This window comes from Xenopus tropicalis, chromosome 8 (assembly GCF_000004195.4).
Source record: "Xenopus tropicalis strain Nigerian chromosome 8, UCB_Xtro_10.0, whole genome shotgun sequence".
In the NCBI taxonomy this organism is placed as follows: domain Eukaryota; kingdom Metazoa; phylum Chordata; class Amphibia; order Anura; family Pipidae; genus Xenopus; species Xenopus tropicalis.
Genome location: NC_030684.2, coordinates 97,442,619 through 97,457,523, shown reverse-complemented (window position 1 = coordinate 97,457,523; position 14,905 = coordinate 97,442,619). Strand labels below are relative to the sequence as shown.

Sequence of the window (14,905 nt, the reverse complement as noted above, 5' to 3'; positions counted from 1 at the left end):
GACACCCTCCCATTATCAGCCCTGCTACTTGAGAAACAAGCCGGGAAACTACAGACCTAAGAACCAATCCAGAAGATTCGCTTTCTGGCTGCTTCTAGAAGCGAGTTAAAATAATCCTTCCAGAAGGCGGCGCGTCCCTTATAAGAGGAGCGGTGCTGCGGCGAATGGCTTGAGAGAAGTGTCGCAGATTGCGGTGCGCAAGGCCCATATAAGCGATTCTATAGGAATATAACGCTGCAGGGTTCCGTACAAGGTAAGGGGCGTACGGAATATTATATACAGGGGCATGCAATTATATATGAAAATGCATTATTGTAGGATAAGGAAATAAAGAGGGGTGACTGATTGCTGCATGGGGGGTGCATACATGGCAACGGTGCTACTTGTTCAAGAAAGTGGATGATTAGTCCCATGACTTTCTGTTTACATATAGTTTATTCTTCCTTTATCACACGAAACAGGTATTTGGCAGGAAACGTATATTTTGCCCTCAAAGATTTATTTTTCCAATTTCATTGCATTTGAATGTTTCAAAAACGTTGCCGTTTGTATACAATTTAGATTCTACAGTCTCATTGCTGGTACTGGGTTTGTACTATGTCTCCATTATACCCAGGGGTGGCAATAAAGAGGAAAAGTGAATTCTCAGCTAATTAAACATGTAACGCTCTGTTCATTATCAGATATCAGTACATTATAATATGATGTATTGTACAGACTAAAGTTATTAGCATTACATGACTGGTAAGATTTACACTGTTATTTATTTGCAGTAGAAACAGACAGATGGAAGTTGCTGCAATGTGATCTGGCATCAGATCATTGTACTGCAACTGTCCCAGAATTTATCAGTATGGTTATCACACCATTCAGATTGAGAAATAATCATCTGGCCAGTCACACTAATATCATAATGCAGGGCATAACTCACATGACCCATGTTAAACAAAATATACAACATATGACCAGAAGAGATCAGTAAACCAGTTAAAAGCTATCTGAGGAAATGTTGTAAAAGGTTGCTACAGATCTAATAACTAAGAGTGTAACTACAGAGGAAGTAGAGTCTACAACTGGGGCACTGACTGATTCAATGCAGTTTCAAGAGAAATTCCTTATTTCCAACTTCCAGGGGCTCTAAAATGATTTTGTTGTCTGGTCCAGAATCTATTTCTGCTACTGCTAGTAACCCATAGTAACCAATCATAAGATAGATTTATTGGTCAGCTGGTTGTTATGGGTTACTAGACCAAAGCAAACTTTGCCATTTTATTACATTATCCCAAAAATAGTAGTTACTTACAGCAAGCAGTCAGATACTTGCTATTAGTTGCTATAGGGTTATTTAAATAACACTTTTGCACACATGTAAAGCTAATGGTTTTACTGCTGCTTTTACATTTCATTTTCCTGGTTTTCTACTTTAGATTCCTGAAGAGATCCCAAAATCCAGGTTCAGGCCATGGAGGATGAAGTGGAAACATTCGCTTTTCAGGCTGAAATAGCTCAGCTTATGTCTTTAATCATCAATACATTTTATTCAAATAAGGAGATTTTCTTAAGGGAAATTATTTCCAATTCATCTGATGTAAGTTACATAAGAATGTATTGCGAGTGATCCAGCCATATTTAAGATAGCAATACAACCCTTGGTGCCAGTATTTCACACTCACACTGATATTATACCATCTTGACTCTAACCTAGCTACAATAGTGTATGCTTAATTATCCAGTCTAACATTCTGAATTTACACACAAATTATAAGTTACTTATTGCCAATGCTTCTGTGGGAAGTAGCATATATCCAGTCATATAAAGGACATGTAATGTCTATTTCACTGGGGGGTGCCAAAATATTAGGCCTGCATCAACTAGGCCATCTCAGGTGGCCAGGGCCCCTGAGGCGGTGCTGTGCACCACCATTTCACTAACATTTCTACTAGTGGCCCAAGCATCCCCTTGCAAATTCCTGTTCATACATGCACAGTAGAGTATACCCTTTGATATTTACTCTACTACACATGCACAGAAGGCCAAGCAATAAGAAAGTAAGGTAAGGAGATGCCGGTGAAGCACTCAGACAGTATATTCATTTTGGCACCCCCCAGTGAAATAGAATTTACATGTCCTTTAATGTATAAAAATGCATATACAGAAACAGCCATTATTGCAGAATTACATATATCAATGTGCTGTCCTAACCTTCCTTAGTAACATGCATCAACAACTTTCTGTTTCAGGCTTTAGACAAAATTAGGTATGAGAGTCTGACTGACCCAAGCAAACTGGATTCTGGGAAAGAGCTGAAAATTGACCTAATTCCTAACAGACGGGACCGAACCCTCACCATTATTGATACTGGCATTGGGATGACCAAAGCTGATCTCATTAACAACTTGGGTACCATAGCCAAGTCTGGTACAAAGGCCTTTATGGAGGCTCTGCAGGCCGGGGCCGATATCTCCATGATTGGCCAGTTTGGTGTTGGTTTCTATTCTGCCTACCTAGTTGCAGAGAAAGTCACAGTGATAACAAAACACAGTGATGATGAGCAGTATGCCTGGGAGTCTTCTGCTGGTGGATCTTTCACTGTCAGAGCAGATAATAGTAAGTTCTGTATGGAAAAAAAAATATTTCAAAAAATTTATTTGTTTTTATTCTGTTTATGAGAACAGGAGGAAGAAAGTAAGTATACTTCAGTTTAATTTTTTGCCCTGAACTGCAATTTCTGCTCAGGTATTCACCTTCCAGTCTATTTTACAAACTAGTGCTGCACAGTTTAGTAAATCCCTTGTGACCACCATAGCAGTTTTGTGCTTTCGAGAAAAATAATAAATACTAAATACAAAATCAAAAAATAGAAAAACATTTGAAAATCATTACATCTATAGCATTGCTAGAGTTAATTGTAAGGTGACCTGCCTCTTGCACACTGCCTTTTTGTATGGATACACACTCTAAAACACTGTTTTGTTCTTATACTCCACTTTTCACAATAGCTGAACCACTTGGTCGTGGAACAAAAGTTATACTACACCTAAAGGAAGATCAGACAGAGTATCTGGAGGAGAGAAGAATTAAAGAAATTGTGAAGAGACACTCACAGTTCATTGGCTATCCAATCACTTTGTATGTAAGTATATTAACAGTATAGTAATACATTTAATATAAGAGTTCTGCTCTCCATAAAACTTAAGTGAGCAGTATATGTCCTCTGGATGACCAGAAATGCTTTAGGATGGAGATTTCTTCAGTCAAAAGTATCCTTGTGTTGGCTGTTCTGAGTACCAGTTTATTTTCTAGCTGTGGTAGGCTCAGCTCGAATAGCACAGCTTACTATAATGGCTTAAAGTTACCATAAATTGTAATTGTAATCTTTAATTGCCCACTCTAAAACTGCATATCTGCTAACTGTTTACATAGATAACCAAATGTGGTTGTCTTCAGGCTGTAATAATAGCATGCAAAATGTCTCTATATTTTGTATTCTTAAGCTGGCTACAAGATAAAGCTGGCAACTTCAGCGGCCCCTCCCAACAGATCAGTATTAATATCTGCTTGTTTGGTGCCTTCACTAAACAAGTGGATATTGTTGTAATGCCCAGCCTTAGTTTGAAAAGTAAGGACATATGGGATTGTTAAACATGCACCCTGCTGCCTAGCATATGCTAAACTAAAAAGGTAACTTGTTCAATGTGCAGATGGAAAAGGAACGAGATAAGGAAATAAGTGATGATGAATCTGAAGAACAGATAGATGAAAAGAAAGATGAAAAGAAAGACAAAACTGAGATTGAAGATGTTGGCTCTGATGAGGAAGAGGATGCAAAGAAAGGAGACAAAAAAAAGAAGACAAAGAAGATTAAAGAAAAATACATTGACCAAGAAGAGCTGAACAAGACTAAGCCTATCTGGACCAGGAACCCCGATGATATCACTAATGAGGAATATGGAGAATTTTACAAAAGCCTAACAAATGACTGGGAAGATCATCTGGCTGTTAAAGTAAGTGGGATGCAATAATAAATGTTGAAGAAACCTATCTACATTTCATATATTTATGTTATGTATAGACTAGAATGCAAAATGCAGAAAAAAACAAAGCTCTTTCCAGGTGTTATGAAATGTTAAAATAAACGTTAAAAAATCATTTATTAAATCTTTTTTTTACATTAGTTGGAAATGGAAAAATCTCAGTGTATTTTATTTTAAATTGATCTTTTGTACTACTTTTCAGCATTTTTCTATAGAGGGCCAGTTGGAATTCAGAGCGCTCCTGTTTGTCCCCCGGAGAGCGCCGTTTGATCTTTTTGAAAGCAAAAAGAAGAAAAATAACATTAAGTTGTATGTTCGTAGAGTTTTTATCATGGACAACTGTGAGGAGCTCATTCCTGAATATCTGAGTAAGTGCACTAGAAGCCATATGGCCTTCACGCTCTAGCCTTTCTGCCTACTAAATTATATTTTAATTGTGTTGAGTTGGTCTTACTTATAATTTATTAAGGGCCAAGTAATTTGCCTCAGTTTATTTTTCAAAAATACAATGAAATCCGTGTAACCAGTTCTATTAATTTTTTACATTTCTCAACACTACAGATACAAATATTTTTAAATTTTCAGGTTAGATAAATTCAGGTGCAGGCTTCCTTGTTCCTTGTTCAAACAGTTACTTTGTCCCTTTTGTGCAGACATTATTAAAGGAGTGGTTGATTCTGAGGATCTGCCTCTCAATATCTCTCGTGAGATGTTGCAACAGAGCAAAATTTTGAAAGTGATCAGGAAGAATCTGGTGAAGAAATGTTTGGAACTGTTCACAGAGCTGTCAGAAGACAAAGAAAACTACAAAAAATTGTATGAGCAGTTTTCCAAGAATATAAAGGTATGTAGGTTAAATTGGACATCTATAAGCAAAGTGTTTATCCTCTGAGTGTTGCTTTGTTAGAAATTAGAGATTCATAGTGTATTTTCAGTAAATGTAGTAGTACACCACAAATTAGAATACAAAGGCAAGGGGGGGTCATTTACCAAGTCTCCAGACACAATGCTAGAACACAAAGCACAGCACTGGCAGGTGCTAGGCATCCCTTTATGTACTGACTCAAGAGTCAAGAACATGGTTCCTTAGCACCCTGGTGCTCCCTAATTTGTTTGCTTGAATGAATGGCAAGTTAGGGATGGGATAGGAATCTTTTTGCTTCCCCAGCCCACCTTTGTATACAGTGTTGCCTAATGTTGGAGCTCTGTATTCATGAGGTTGTGCAAAGGGCAGGTCAGGGTGCCAACATGAACAAAAACATTGTTGTTATAACACTTTTTTTGCACTTAGCACCCTACCCTGCACTAAATTACCCCTAAATATTTTAAGCTATTTAGTACCCCAAGGTTACCAGTTATGGTGACAAATGAGTGTGCTGTCCACAGGTTATGATATAATTGATATAATTAATAATGTACGCTGGGTTGTTGGGAGTTATGACAAGATTTCATGTGAACAAATTGTTGGTTTTCCAAAGTACAAATCATTTTGTTCAGTAATGTACATTATAGTGTGCAGAACCGAAACTATGGGTAGGCAGAAGACTTAGGGGCACATTTACAAAAGCACGAACGCACGAGCGTTCGTGCGAACGCTCCGAGTGCATTTTCGCCGATTTTTTTCGGGCGTCCGCACGACTTTTTCGTATGCTGCACGACTTTTTCGGACGTTTGCACGAAAAAATCGGAAAGGTTTTACCGCTGTTTACAATTGTTCGGTATGAAAATTTCGTGACTTTCGGATCGCCAATGCGATATTATCGTGACTAATACGATTTTTTCGTAAGCATTTTCGTGATATTTGGGATCTTACGAAATTTTCGTTTCCAATACGATTTTTTCCCATTCGTGATTCAGATTCGTGGATTAGTAAATGTGCCCCTTAGGGTAGGGGTAGGGTGTTCTGACCAATTATGCATGTTAGACATACCTCAGACCACGAGCATAAGGCATGCACCTAGACAATAAAAATATTCAAAACTAAAAAAAGACAATAAAAATATTAAAGTTCTTTCATGTTATGCATACTTTTATTTACATACCACTGCATGCAGTGTCATGTAAAAGAACTCACCAAATGGAGAAAACAGTACTATAAATGTTAAAACTGGCCTTTAGTTGCACTGCTGTGTTCAGACCTGTAAATATTGTAACTTTCCTTTTTATAGCTTGGAATCCATGAAGATTCACAGAATCGTAAGAAGCTTTCAGAGTTGCTTCGGTACTATTCCTCAGCTTCAGGAGATGAGATGATCTCACTGTCAGAATATGTTTCTCGAATGAAGGAAAATCAGAAACATATCTACTATATCACAGGTGAGAGGCACTTGCCAGTCCATCTGTCTCTTTCCTTAACTGTTGTTTTGTCAGGCCATAATAATGTTTCATTGCTTTGCATAATATCTCCTGTATGATATTTTATCTCTTTGTTAATGTAGGGGAAACAAAGGACCAGGTGTCTCATTCTGCCTTTGTGGAAGGACTTCGAAAACACGGACTAGAAGTCATATACATGACTGAACCTATTGATGAATACTGCGTGCAGCAGCTGAAGGAGTTTGATGGAAAAACACTGGTTTCTGTAACAAAAGAAGGATTGGAACTTCCAGAGGATGAGGAAGAGAAGAAGAAGCAGGAGGAGAAAAAAACAAAGTTTGAGAATCTCTGCAAAGTTATAAAAGAAATTTTGGATAAGAAAGTAGAGAAGGTAGGTTGAATTGCATATGTTGTTTTAAATTAATTATTAGGTGCTTAATATTAACACAATACTACTGTATTATTAACACATATTTATAAGTGGTAACCTACTCTAAATCAGGGTACGATAGGATAATGGCTTACACATCAAAAGAAATGTAATTCAAGTACAAAATATATTTTATTTTAAAAGTCATAATTTTTTGTTGCATTTTAGGTGTTGTTGTCCAACAGGTTAGTGGAATCTCCATGCTGCATAGTGACTAGTACCTACGGATGGTCAGCCAACATGGAAAGGATTATGAAAGCTCAAGCACTCAGAGATAACTCCACTATGGGTTACATGGCTGCAAAGAAACACCTTGAAATCAACTGTGATCATCCAATCATTGAAACATTAAGACAGAAAGCAGAGGCTGATAAGAATGACAAGTCAGTGAAAGATCTGGTCAATCTTCTGTTTGAAACTGCCCTTCTGTCATCAGGCTTCAGCCTTGATGATCCGCAAACACACTCTAATCGCATCTATAGAATGATCAAACTTGGCTTAGGTAAGGGTTACTTTGTTAAGCAGTGAAATCCTATATACCTTTAAGAATGGCCAAATTATATAATAATTTGCACAATTATCATGGTAGCCACAATTCTAGGAATAGCATACATGTGCAGTTTTAGGTAGATCCATGTATATAGCTTGTAGGTGGTTGATTTAACTGCTATTTACTATTTAAGCTGGTATGCTGATAACATGCTATTCCACTGATGTTATGGGATAAAAGCTATCTGTATTTGTTCCCACCAGTTAGGTTTCAGTATACACAGACTGTTGTTATTTACGGACATTCTTTAATTTTTGCAGGTATTGATGAAGATAGTTTTGCAGAAGAAGAAGAAAGTCCAGCAATACAAGACATGCCACCCTTAGAAGGAGATGAGGATGCATCCAGAATGGAAGAAGTTGATTGATTGCCAATATTATATTTCTGCATTTTAAATGACATTTTTTCTGTTGTCCTTAAAATATGTGCCATAATGAAGGAATCCCCAACCTTTGGCTCTACAGTTGTTGATAAACTACAGCTTTCGCCATCTCCTGACATTCTTTTTGCAGTCCCCTTTTCCTGAGACTGCATAAAGAACTTAGCTCAATGTGTTTTAATGATGAGATTTACATTTTGATTATTTTTATATATAAGACATATGAATACATGGAATATTGGCTGGCTTTTTTAATTTCTCAATTGGAGGATTTTGTTTTTTTCACACATTTGCTTTTCAGATATGTATATTATGTGTGTTTTGTGTTTGATGTGCAGTATTTAATATTTTAAAGATCAGAAAATAAATATTTTGGGAAAAATGTTTTTGTACTTCATTTAGTTTTTGAAAATGTGTTTCTTTCAAATTATTTTTATACATGAGAAAGTAAAAAGCTCCAATGTGTGCTCTTACTACAATGATAATTGGCAGAGAGATTGGAGCCCATCCACTGAAACAGCACCTCTTAGTAGACTGGGAAAAAGTCATTAGATTATTATTGGAGCAATTTCTGTTTTCCAACCAATTCCAAAATGAATACCCACATTTCTCTTGTTCCCATTGTCTCCCATAATACATACACTCATTTGTTAATCCTGCTCCATCTATTCTCCTGTATCTGTTATATTCTGGGGGTATTGTGAATTGTTTCCTTGACATGGTAGTAGTATTTTTTCTCTATATTTTATGTATATGTAACAGAAACAAAAGGTAAACAACAAATCTTACTGCTGCTTGTTCAGTCCGTCATGTATAATTTTTCTTTTCATATGAGTTGATGGAAAATGCATTGGATTTCTTACAATCTCTATAACCTAACTGGACTTTTTAGAAATTTTAGTTTTCTGAACTGTACTTTATTATGTTGCAACAAAACATATGTCATGTCTGCAAAGAACACCAGAGTTTCCAACAGAAAGTAAAGGATTTACCAATCTACTATGACCTTAATAACAATATTAGTTTATTAAAATACTAAAAAATACTAACGGCTCAAAAGTCCTAGGTCCAGGGGCCAGACCAAATTCCCAGGCCACATCTTGAGGTACAGGGCACTGTTGCACATCTTACATCTGTATTGAGTACATTGCTACCCCTTTTTAATGAAACTGAAATTTCAGTTATATCAACTGCTCCAGACAAAGCAGAACTTTTAGGTCATTTTTGGTCCATACTGTTCTAGTCTATTCAGTATTGCTGTGTTCACATGAGCAAGAGCCCCATCTACAACCAAGAGAAAACCATTGTCATACAGATAAAAGTGTAGTGTATCATAAGTCAGGCCCCTAAACACCACTCCATTTAATTTATGAAGGGTCAAAATGGACCTTGCTATGGGGTAATACATTTTTGCTTCACTTTGCAATGGTTGCCGGGATTAGCACCTGGGCAACTGCGGGGGTCAAAACGCTGGCTGACATCACTCTGAATGGGGAGTGCAAGCAATTTAACACCCTTAGGCAAGAGTTTCAATTACCCCCACAGATGCTTTTTCGCTACTATTAATTATCTTAATTAACATGCTTTTAGGGTTTCCCCAAGGCCCAGTTTCCTTAATTGATACAACTCTATACTATATCTCCATAGACAAGATCTAACTAGACATTGATGTACTTATATGCCATTTTGATAAATCTACAACCAAATACTCTCAAGACCAAGCAAAAGTGGAGTGACATTGCCCCCACCTCATGTCATTAGCGGTGCAGGCAATGACCGATCGGATCGCACCGCATCCCCTCGCGTGTGCTTCGGTGCGCATGCACTGTTGGGGGGGGTATTGTACGCCAAAGCACACACGTGTGGGGGTGGTGGTGCAGGGGGGAGGTGGCCGACCAGGTTGCCTAGGGCGCTCGGTCGGCTTGGCCCGCCCCTGTTTGGGAGTGTCCAGTTATACGTACCTTCTAGCAGAAAATACTGACATATATTGAACCTACACTCACATTTCCCAACATACTGTCACCAAGCTTGTGCCTACTGGGTATAATGGGTGACCTCAATATGAGAAATCATGAGAAACTGTGCTATTTGCAGCTATTTTACTATGCTAAGACAGCTATTCTCTTAACCTGGAAGTCGAATAACCCTCCCTCTTTGGCATTCTGGAAGAAACTGATCAATTAAACTCTCTCTAAACAAAATCTGGTATGCCTTGCTATGGAATGACCATGAAAATTTGACAAAATCTGAGAACCCTGGCTGCAACAACAGGAACAGAATTACAAATGGTATAAAACTGTATTTAACTATGCTTCGTGCATGTCTGCCTTTCTCCCCAGGCTCTTCTTTTCCTCTTTCCTTTTTCTTTCTCTTGTTGTAATGAATGTTTATTTGAAAATCTTAGATAAAAATTATGAAGTGTTCTCAGAGTACTGGTGAGCCTGATTAATGTTTAAAGGAGAAGGAAAGGCTAGTAAAGAGTTAATCTCAAGCTGCAGGCATACCTCTAGTTGTCTCAATAGTGCCCTTAAGTCTCCCTATATTTCACCTGTTCAGAAGATCAGAAGCCAAACAGGAAGAAAAAACGCTGAGCTGTGTAAAGTTCCCATAATTCCTCACTCCTGCACAGACACCCAGACCAAGTGAACATGCTCAGTTAGTAAGACTATGGGGCAGATTTATTAAGACACAAATTCAATTCCCGAATATGAAAAATTCGGATTGGATACGATAATTTCTTAGGATCGCAAATATCACGAATATGCTTATGAAAAAATTGTATTAGTCACGATAATATCGTATTGGCGATCAGAAAGTCACAAAGTTTTCGTACAGAACGATCGTAAAATGCAGGAAAACCTTTCCGGCTTTGATCCTTCTGTGCACGATCCTTCTGTGCCTCCCATAGGACTCAATGGCACTCTGCAGCTCCAATATGGCCCAATGAAAGTCACGATACCAAAGCTTGAATGAATCCGAAACTTTCGTACTCATTGCGACAATACGATGTTGTCACATTTTTTTTTACGCAAAGTACGAAAAAGTCGCGTTAAATAACGAAAAAAAAACAGCGAAAATACGCAAGGTACGAAAAAGTGGCAGGAAACACGAACGGTCCGATCGAACAAACGATCAGACCGTTCGTGGATTGATAAATCTCCCCCTATGAGTCAGCTTCCTGCTGATTGGCTCAGATCCACATTCCTAAGGGGGGCAGTGAGTTCTTAGCATTCTTGAGGGAGGGGGGAGCAGGAGAGGGGAGAGAGCAGAAAGCTCTCTGGCTCAGGAATTACAGACACAAGAAATCTTTTTTCAGAGAAGTCAGTGCAGCATTTCTGTGAGTGTTATGGCTGTATTTACATAGACATTTCTGATAAAGTTTACTTAGTTTTTACCTTTCCTTCTCCTTTAACCATAGTTGTGACAAAGGGAGTCTTCCTTTTTTGCTGGCAACATCCATTGGCTAAGTTAAGAGTGGAGAAAAAGTAGAAGCAAAGCAGCCAATCCAGGACCCTTCCTGCCAGCATGTCTACAGACCTTTTCTAATTCCAGAGAGGGATGCTCTTCATCTAAACATTCATCTAGATTCATCTAGAAGAATCACTAGATTCTTGACCGCCACTTCTCCTCGCTCTGGCAATCCCTGTTCAAAAACAAGGCTGCAGAGAGAGCACAGGTCATGGAACTGCCCGGGGTTATTATGCTCATTATTATATGCAGTGATCTTAATGGCTAACAAACCAAATAACAAATAATAAGTTCCAAATGAAGGGAGTCAATAGATAAATAAATGCAAAGTACAATGTACAATAATGAATACAAATAAAAGTACAATTGCAATAAAGATTCCAAAGAGCTGTTTGTCAAAGAGACAAGAGAATGGAGGTCCCATAGAGCTTACAATCTAAGTGGGAGGGTAATTTACAGACACAAATAGGAGGTCACAGTGGTTAACACTGCAATATAAGTACCAGTTCCCAGCTATGTACCCCAAGAGATAGTCTTTAAGTTTAGTTCTAAAGAGACTGAGGAAGGATTCTTTCTGGAGGGATTCAGAGATGGCATTCCAAATATAAGGAGCAGCAAGGGGGAACTGTTTGAGTAAGGAAAAAGCAGTAGTAGTGAGGGGTGCAACCAAGTAGTTGTTCCAAGAGGAGTGGAGGAGTTGGTTAGGAGCATATGGAGACAAAAGAGAAGACATGTAGTGATGTGCAGAAGAATGAAGGGCTTTGAAGGTTGTAAGAAGGAGTTTGTAACTTATTTGTTTAATAGGAAGCCATGATAAGGACTTCAGGCACTCTCTCGGATGAGAAGAGGAGAATTCCGGCAGCAGAATTTAATACAGACTGTAGGAGGGAGGTATGGGAGTTATGCTGGCCATACACGTGGCAATCTGACGGTCGCACGAAACATCGTCAGATGTGCCACACACCATTCAGGGCTGAATCGGCAGGTAAGGAGGTAGAAACAATAGGATTTCTACCACCTTCTGCCGATTCAGCGCTGAAGGGAGATTTTGATCGGGCGCCTTCTATGGCGCCCGATCAAAATTTTCCAACTGGTCCGATCGGCGAGTCGGCCGATATCAGCAGCTTCCTGCGATATCGGTCGACTCGCCGACATACCATACACGCACCGAATATCGTACAAAACGAGGTTGCGTACGATATTATCGGTGCGTGTATGGCCACCTTTAGGGAGACCAGTACCAGGTTACAGTAGTCTACTCGGGATAGTATGAGAGCATGCATAAGCATCTAATCTGTTGCAGGTAAAAGAAAGGGATGGATTTTACCAACATTGTATAAAAAAAAAGGGACATATTTTGACAGCAGTGTTAATTTGGTAAGAGAAAGAGAGAGAGGCGTCAAAGATCACCCCAAGACAATGTGCTGAGTTGACAGGGTTAAAGAGCATGCCATCGATAGAGGTAGTAAAATGGATCAGGCTTAGTTAGAAAGACACTCAGTTCAGCTTTTGTTGGGTTCAGCTTGAGATGATGTTAAATGCAGAAGATTCAAGTCTCAGTTTCAACTGTTAATGAAGGGGTCGAGAAGTATATTTTGATATCATCAGCATTTTTTGCTGTTACTGTTCCTTTAAGTAGAACTGGCGATAGGTTTTGCTAGCATAAGAGAAAGTGAAGGATTGATCATAAAGATAAGAAGAGAGCCAGGATACAGCATGATTACAGATACCAAGTGAATGCAGAATTTGCATCAGGAGGGAGTGGCTGACCATATCAAAGGCAGCTGATAGGTCAAGGAGGATTAGGGCAGAGAAGTGACCTTTGGCAACCTGAAAAATATTTGAAACTCTGCAATACAGTCTCAGTAGAGTGTGCAGGATGGAAACCAGATTGCAGTGGGTCCAACAGATTATGCTTGTTAGGAAAGTAATATGGAAGAACACAATACATTGTAGGATTTTAAAAGTAAACAGTAGAAATGAGACAGGACAGTAATTAGAGAGACAGTACGGGTCCAGATTGGCCTTTTTAAGAATAAAATTTATACAGGCCTGTTTGGACAGAGAGGAAACATTCTAAAAGCCAGAATAGAATTGATGATGTATATTGCAATATACTCCAAACTGGGCAACTACGGGTTTTTAAATGAGACAATGGTGGATGAAAGTATGTGGTTACACTCACTAAAAAGGGCATCAGGATCAGACATCTCCCTAAAGGAGAAGAGACTGGGCCTGAAAGAGTTAACTAAGCCTGTGAGCTCTATGTCACTTCTATTCCAAATTAGGACAGTGAGTGTGAGACAGAAAATGTAATCAAATGATGATCAGAAAGGGGGAAGGGATCACTGATAAGGGACAGTTTTTTAGAAAAACTAAATCCAGAAAGCAGCCATCCTTATGAGTTGGGGTATTTATCCACTGCTGACGTTCAAAGGAGGAGGTTAGGCAGAGGAAACAAGAGGGCCAGGGTAGTGACGGATCATCAGTATGAGAGTTGAAATCTCCAAGGATGATTGCAGGGGTGGCAGTACAGAGGGAAAAAAAAGAGCCAGGTTTTAGAGTCAGAAAGGAAGGTAGCAGAGGAGAAGGCTGGCGGAGGTCTGTAAATGCCAGCCATCCATACAGAGAGAGGATGAAAGATTTGAAGGGCTTGCACGTTAAAAGAGTTGAATGAAAAGGCTTGAGGAATTAGAATAGGTATGAACCGACAGCGAGAGGAGAATTTTGACTCCAACCCATATCCAATGGTCTGGGGGTGTCAGAGAAAGAGAAACCACCATAAAAAAGTGCAGCCTCAATTGCGGCATCATTCTGTGGAAGCCAGGTTTCTGTTGTGCAATGAGATTAAATGATTTTGAGCAAAACAGATCAAGGATAAATGTGAATTTGTTAAAGCACAGACGTTGAGAAGGGCACAAGAAAACAGAAGGCAAAAAAAAGGAAAAGTTACATAAGCAATCAATGGTTATGTAAACCTATCTTACAGGACTCAGTAGAACTTAGCACAAATTTCCAGAAATGTATCTGGTGTCTTGGAACCTTGTAATTTTAAACTCTAGAGGTGGGCTTTCAATGCTGGTATAGAAGACAAAAGTCACCTGTATATTATAAACAACTGTTTATTTCTCTTAGCATTTTGGGACACAAGCCTGAAGCTCTATATACCTTAAGATCGGAGCCCTTTTGTTTTAGGCACAGTTTAGAATAGCTGCAAAGTGCAACGATAAATATGATTTTATAGTTTATTTATCATCATTTTCAGTGGCATTCCTTAAACTAATTGTGTATATTTTACATCTCACATACTCTTTAAACTGCTACACTTTGTAATTCTATATTTTCAGGTTTTTCAAGTATCTAACAGTTCATATATTTCAGCTCCTGCAATATCCAACCTCTATGCACAGACCCACACCTATACACCACGGGGTTTCCCAACCTATTGGTTGGGAATGAAACTAGGTAAAGTATGTAACGTTTGTTATAGAAAATAGTAATTAAAATGAGGCCCATAACTTAATTTACAGGTATTTTTGGGTTGCAAGGCAGAAGGACCTAATTTAGATCTCATAGAAAAACGTTAAGAAACAATTGCCCCATGCTCCAAATAGGAATAAAAACATGCATGAGATGTGTGCCTTTATAAAAATAGTAATAATGCATTAGATATAAGCCTTTTAAAAAGCCGATTTTTCTTATTAGTTCTAGAACATTACAATATTGT

General features: G+C 38.5%; 1 protein-coding gene across 1 annotated transcript; it reads left to right on the top strand.

Annotated features, from left to right (window-relative positions):
- Positions 1 to 223: 223 nt before the first annotated feature.
- Positions 224 to 8,069, top strand: hsp90aa1.2 (heat shock protein 90kDa alpha (cytosolic), class A member 1, gene 2). Its single transcript, NM_001079297.1, has 11 exons — positions 224 to 253; positions 1,428 to 1,588; positions 2,242 to 2,608; positions 3,001 to 3,134; positions 3,703 to 4,005; positions 4,238 to 4,403; positions 4,689 to 4,879; positions 6,204 to 6,351; positions 6,474 to 6,742; positions 6,950 to 7,283; positions 7,592 to 8,069. The coding sequence occupies exons 2-11, from the start codon at positions 1,463 to 1,465 to the stop codon at positions 7,696 to 7,698; spliced, it is 2,145 nt and encodes a 714-aa protein (NP_001072765.1). The 5' UTR covers positions 224 to 253; positions 1,428 to 1,462; the 3' UTR covers positions 7,699 to 8,069.
- The last annotated feature ends 6,836 nt before the right edge of the window (positions 8,070 to 14,905 follow it).

Excerpts from the sequence above, each read along its gene's own strand:
- hsp90aa1.2 (NM_001079297.1), top strand. The coding sequence starts at position 1,463 with ATGGAGGATGAAGTGGAAACATTCGCTTTTCAGGCTGAAATAGCTCAG. Across the intron at positions 4,404-4,688 it reads GCTCATTCCTGAATATCTGA|ACATTATTAAAGGAGTGGTT; the intron begins GTAAGTGCACTA and ends CCTTTTGTGCAG. Across the intron at positions 6,352-6,473 it reads ACATATCTACTATATCACAG|GGGAAACAAAGGACCAGGTG; the intron begins GTGAGAGGCACT and ends TTGTTAATGTAG.